Source organism: Geospiza fortis, unplaced genomic scaffold, assembly GCF_000277835.1.
Source record: "Geospiza fortis unplaced genomic scaffold, GeoFor_1.0 scaffold657, whole genome shotgun sequence".
Classification (NCBI taxonomy): domain Eukaryota; kingdom Metazoa; phylum Chordata; class Aves; order Passeriformes; family Thraupidae; genus Geospiza; species Geospiza fortis.
In genome coordinates this window covers 695,635-701,634 of record NW_005054481.1, presented here as the reverse complement: position 1 = coordinate 701,634, position 6,000 = coordinate 695,635, and the positions used below count along the sequence as shown (strand labels likewise).

Here is a 6,000-nt window from a genome sequence, read left to right as displayed (position 1 = left end):
ATGGAGGTGGAGGACCTGCTGCGGAAAGGTGCCTATGGTGCACTCATGGATGAGGAGGATGAGGGGTCGAAGTTCTGTGAGGAAGACATTGATCAGATCCTCCAGCGCAGGACACAGACCATCACGATCCAGTCTGAGGGAAAGGGCTCCACATTTGCAAAGGTATGCTGTGCTCCAGTGGGAGGGAAGGGGGATTTCCCTCGGGGGTGGAGGAAGGGGAACATGCAGAGCAGTAGTAGTCAGCCAGCCTCCTATCTGTGTGTGGAGACCTGTCCAACCTCCTACCTGTGTGTGTGGAGACCTGTCCAACCTCCTACCTGTGTGTGTGGAGACCTGTCCAACCTCCTACCTGTGTGTGGAGACCTGTCCAACCTCCTACCTGTGTGTGGAGACCTGTCCAGCCTCCTGCTTGTGTATGGAGACATGTCCACGTGGAGGCCAAGCCCTGCTGTCTCAGTGTGCCAGTGAGACCTTGGCTGTGCTGGGGCTGGTGTGGTCTCCTGTCTTTCTGGTGGTCAGCAGAGCATTGAGGAGGGGCCACCAGCCTGGCAGGTGATAGAAGGCTGCCTAGGAGGGTTCAGCCATGAGGGCTGGATGGTGGCAGAACCCAGCTGCTGGGCTGCATGATGCCCAAAGCCAGGTGCTGTTGTGCCATGGAAGCTGTGTGCTGTGGGGCCTGGAAAACCCCCAGACAGAGCTCTGTGCTATGTTCTGGCTAGTGCCTGCTGGGGCCACTAAGGGCCCTCCTCCTCTCGCACAACCCAGCCTCCATTTACAGTGGGTCAAGCATGACTGCAAAACAGAGGAGTTCAGCTCCCTCAGGCAAACAAAGAACCCTCTGGCACGTAGCAGCTTAGGGTGTAACATCCCATAGCAGCAAGACTGTGCACTCAGACTGGCATTGGGGTATCTTTGTATGGGAGAAAGCACACCTGGATGGTGGGTTGCACCCGGTTCACTCCTCTTCTTTCTCTCCTAGGCCAGCTTTGTAGCATCAGGAAACAGAACTGACATTTCCTTAGATGACCCCAACTTCTGGCAGAAGTGGGCCAAGATAGCAGAGCTCGATACAGATGCCAAGAACGAGAAGGTAGGATGCAGTTTGTGGCCCATGTGCCCTACAACTGATCTGACACCATGTGGCCTGGTGTCCCAAGTGTCCAGGGAGCTGCATGCTTCCTCTAGGCTCTTGAAGAGGTTTGTGTTGGGCATCAAGAATTACTGCAAGGGAAGACTGACCCACAAAGGCTGGCTAAAGCCCTGATTTATTTAGCCACATGTTGGTCTGTGTCTCCCTGATCTTTCAGGGTACTCAGTCTGTACTCCTAGCTACTCCCAACAATCTCACCCTCTGCTTGAGAGCATTGCCCAAATGCTCCTTGAGCTCTGGCAGCCTTGAGGCCATACCCATTCCCTGGGGAGTCTGTTCAATGCCCAACCACCCTCTGGGGGAAGAACCTTTTCCTGATGCAGCTTCAGTCATTCCCGTGGGTCCTGTCCCTGGTCACAGAGAATAGAGATTGGAGCTGCCCTTCTGCTCTCTCTCCTGAGGGCAGACTGGTGCCTCTGCCTGTCAGGAGGTAGGAGGGGACAGATGGGGTCCTAGTGCTCTGCTGGCCCTGCTGAGGTGATGGCTCGGCTGCAGCTCAGGTCTCTCTTCCCAGCTCCTCCAGGCACAGGGTGCTGCCACTGGCTCCAGTGCAGCCCTGAGGCTGCCATAATTCCAACTAAGGCAGCAGTGCTGTAAGAGATGGTTTTAGACAGCAGCAGGAGGGAGGTTCTGCAACTCTGTAGAGCTCACTGCTCAAGCTGGAGCAATGGGAGAGCGTGTGTGTGTGTGAGAGTGTGTGTGTGTGTGTGTTTGTGTGTGTCTGTCCTATGTGCCTGAAATCCAGGCAGATTTACATTACATTAATTCATTCAGCAGGGTGGGGTAAGGAGATGGGGGCAGGTACATGCTATTTAATTTCATATTGCTCCCTACTGCTCCTTCTTGGAAGCTGCTTTTCCTGTTCCAGCCCACCTGTCCCCATGACACAGAGATTACACTGCTGCCTTCAGCACAGTGCTTGACACAGGCACTGCAGAGAGGGCCAGGAGTGACTCAGAGCTGAGTCAGCTGCTGGCAGTCAGACGTTTGGACACAGAGGGGGGCTGATTTTCAGTCTGTCATCAGTCAGGCTGAATTTTGTGCTGGTCAGGAGTTGTCACTTATGCAGGCAGAACTGCGCACAGGTAACTTGAAGCAGGTATCCTAGTGGGAAGGTGATGGTCAGCCGCAGGACTGGCAAGCCAAGAGCCAGAGGCTGAGCAGAGCCCAGGTGACAGAAGCCAGAAGAGCACATAAAGGTGTTTCTGCCTGTACCTAAGAGTGCTCTCTGCTCTGTCCATCACAGGAGAGCCTGGTCATTGACAGACCCCGGGTGCGGAAGCAAACCAAGCACTACAACTCCTTCGAGGAGGACGAGCTGATGGAGTTCTCTGAGCTGGACAGTGACTCGGATGAGCGACCCACGCGCTCACGGCGCTTCAACGAGAAGACGCGGCGGTACCTGCGGGCTGAGTGCTTCCGTGTGGAGAAGAACCTGCTCATATTTGGGTGAGTCTCACCCCTGTGAGAGCACAGGCACAGCCTCCAGCTGCCCCAGTGCCCATGTGCACCCGCTGGCTGCACCAGCCACTTCCTGCCTGTCCTGCTTGCTGTGTTGCCTCCTTCCAGCAGTGACCCCGCTGGTGGGACCTGGGCTCTGAGTGAATGTTTGGGATGGAAGAAGAGTTAGCAGGACAAAGCTGGCAGTTGGCACTTCCAGAGTCTGCTCCTCCCTCTTCCCTGTTCAGTCCTGCAAACCTCTCTCCCTCTCTGCTCCTGTAATGTGTGGGCAAAACATCCCCATCTAGGGGATCTGGCAGGGCTGTGCCCCCACAGGAGCTCCTTGAGAGAGGTGCCAGCAAGGTCTCAAATTGCGCAGGAGTGTTCACTCTGTGTTCCTGCTGTTTCAGCTGGGGACGCTGGAAAGATATCCTGACCCATGGGCGGTTCAAGTGGCACCTGAATGAGAAGGACATGGAGATGATTTGTCGGGCCTTGCTGGTGTATTGCGTCAAACACTACAAGGGGGACGAGAAGATTAAGAGTTTTATCTGGGATCTCATCACGCCAACGAAGGATGGCCAGAATCAGGCTCTGCAGAATCACTCAGGTATTGCGTGTTCTCTCTGCCATTGCATCTGTACCTGTTGCCCCATGCCAGTCTGTGAGACTGAGGCCGCAGAATTCAAAGCAGAGCTGATGGAAACAGTCTGCAAGTGTTTGTGCCTCAGCACCGCAATTCTCTCTGCACAGAGAAAGAGGCTTCCATGGAGCTGACCTCCACACTGACCCTCAGAGCCAGCAGCAGGGGCTGGCTGAATGAGGGAGGCTGTTTTCTGTCTTTCAGTGCAGAGAGAGCCCTGTGATGGGAGCAGAGGTGCTACTAAGTCTTCTCTGGCCTGTGAATACTGTTGTGGTTCCCCTGCACAGGGAGATGCTGGGCAGTGAGCTCATGAGCGCCAGTGACTGTATGAACATGTTGGGTGTGATAGGGATGAGGTGCTGATTCCATTCAGGGCATGAGCATGCCTCAGGCTGCTCCTCAGGGCCTCAGAGGGCACAGCATGGACGTGGTGCAGGACCCTGCCTCTGCCTCTGGGCAGCATGGGCAGCTGCACCAGGGAAAGCTGGGAGTGCAGCTGAACATCCATCTCAGAGCAAGGCTGGGGGGTTGATCCCCATACAGGCCATTCACTTAAAGCTGGACTCAATAATCCTTACAGGTCCCTTTCAACTCCGAATGTTCTGTGATTTTGTGATTTCCCTTTTTTTCCCCTCTTTTGTTTCCCCTTGTCATGGTGTTTGTCCCTGACCTACTGGTCTGCAGTGCCTGCCCTGATGGGTGGAGGTGCATTGTTGGTTTGTCCTGAGACTTATGCAGTGCATAAGTGCTCCCCAGGTAATGTTGTCTTCTCTCACTCTGTGTAGCAGGACCCTTGTCCTAGGCCTGGCTCTGCTCTCTCTATTCAGAGAGAGACGTTCACGTGTCACATGTCAGATCTGTAATTGCATCTGTTGGCTGGAGGTGTCTGTATTCTGTTGTGTAGAAGTTCCCAGTGTATCCTCAGCTTCAGACAGGTCACCCAGAGACTTCCCAGCCCTGCTCTCTCTCTGGCTCTAGCTCTGCCTCAGTGATGGAGACTGCAGATTGGCCTCCCCACCTGCAGCACAGTGGCTGCTCTCTGTAGGCTTCTCTGGGACTGGGGCAGCCATAGAGCCCACCCTGTGAATGAGATAGCCACGGGGCCTTTGTCTTCATCTGTGAGCACAGAGTGGCTCCTGGCTCCCTGTATCTGGGCTTGTGGCCTGGGACATGTGGTCACTGCCTGCTGTGCCAGAGGGCTCTGGCTGACCTTGCAGCACAATGCCTGCATCCTGTGGCTCTCAGGACAGGTGAGTGGGAAGGCCACAGTGTCCCTCAGAGAATCAGAGCCCAGCAGCCATGTGCTTCTTGTTCTGTACTTGTGATCTGTGGCACAAGGTGAGTAGTGAGGGGGCTGGAACTCTCCAGACTGCTTTTGACATCATGGAGCTTGGCTGAAACCTGGGACTTCTATTCCCAGATGGTGGAGCACAGGGAAGGCTTTTTTGGAGTGGTGATGCTGCTGAGAGCCAAGTGCATCATAGTTGGTGCTTAAAACCCAACATCATCATTTCCTTCTGCTTGGAAGTGTCCAACTGGCTTTTGCAGTGTGACCTCCAAGGATGTGGCTTTTGGTGTCTGCTCTAAGTTATTCCAGTCACCTCCTGCAATGGGAGTCACTTTGGCAGTGCTGCTTCCTGCTCTTGCCACACAGCCCTGCCCTGAGAGCAGCTGGGAGTGGGCTTGAGAGTCCTGTGGGGAACAGAGCAAGAGTCAGAAGCAAATAAACTGCTATGAGTGGACTTGATTTAGATAATGCCAAGTAACGAACAAGCCACGGTTTCAGCAGATGGTCAGGATTGCTTTAGTGCAAGAGCATTGACTATTGACCAGCAAAGCCACCAGGAGCTTCTCCATCAACTCTTTAGAATGGCTCTTCCCACCTGTTTAACCTCCGTGTTGTCTGGGCCCGAGGAGCAGCGACACCTCAGCCTGATGTCAGGAGCTGGAGAAGAGCAGAAGCAGCAGAACACTGAGGGCAGAGCAGTGCTCCTTCCTCTGTCAGGAAGGCCTTCAGCAGTAACTGCTGTGGTTCCCCAGGTAGCCTGAGGTTCCACTCGTGTCTGCAGAGAGCTGACTGGGCAAGTCATGCCCCATCCCTGACGGGCAGAAAGGAACAACGGCCTTAAACCCTTGCTGGGGCATCCTGGAGCTCTTCTCAATCCCACATCCATGTGATCACAAGGGGTGGGGACAGCACCCAGACAGTCCAACTCAGAGCTCTGCTCTGATCTAGCACCATCCTGCCTTTCATCCTGGAACAGGCCAAGCTGCTGAGGAAGCAGCATTTGCCCAGAGTTCATCAGGCCAGTTTGGTGCTGGGGACAGGAGGCCTGGTGCCTGTGCAGGCCTCCAGCAGGCAGCTGGGCCACAGCCCTTGTCCTGTCATGGAGCTGCAGACTTTATGTAGGAGTTGATGACATAGTGACGCTTTCTCTTCTTCACTGGTGTTACAAGACCAGACAGATGGGATGGGACTGCCCAGCCATCCTTTCCCCTTCATGTTTGCGACTCCTAGCTCAAGAGCAGCTGCCCAGGGAGGCAGTTTATCCCTCTCTGGAGACTCCAAACAACAGTGACCCCACCAGGAGTTGCTGTGAACTCACACCTTATTTCAAGGTTGAACTGTAATTTTCGTCTCCAGCCACTGGATCTCATTTTATCTTTGTCAGGCAAATGGGACTGCGTTCCATTTCCAGTTGGTACCTTAGCACCCTTGCAGCCATGCAGTTCCCCCCAGCCCTGCTCCAGATGCATGGTACAAGAA

The 6,000-nt window shown here is 54.5% G+C and overlaps 1 protein-coding gene across 1 annotated transcript in view; it reads left to right on the top strand.

The window, feature by feature from the left end:
* CHD6 (chromodomain helicase DNA binding protein 6) overlaps positions 1-6,000 on the top strand; it is a 54,205-nt gene that overhangs the window by 26,681 nt on the left and 21,524 nt on the right. The window contains exons 18-21 of the mRNA XM_031063090.1: positions 7-162; positions 980-1,090; positions 2,397-2,599; positions 3,001-3,200. Coding sequence (XP_030918950.1) covers positions 7-162; positions 980-1,090; positions 2,397-2,599; positions 3,001-3,200 — 670 coding nt within the window. The remainder of the gene's footprint in view (positions 1-6; positions 163-979; positions 1,091-2,396; positions 2,600-3,000; positions 3,201-6,000) is intronic.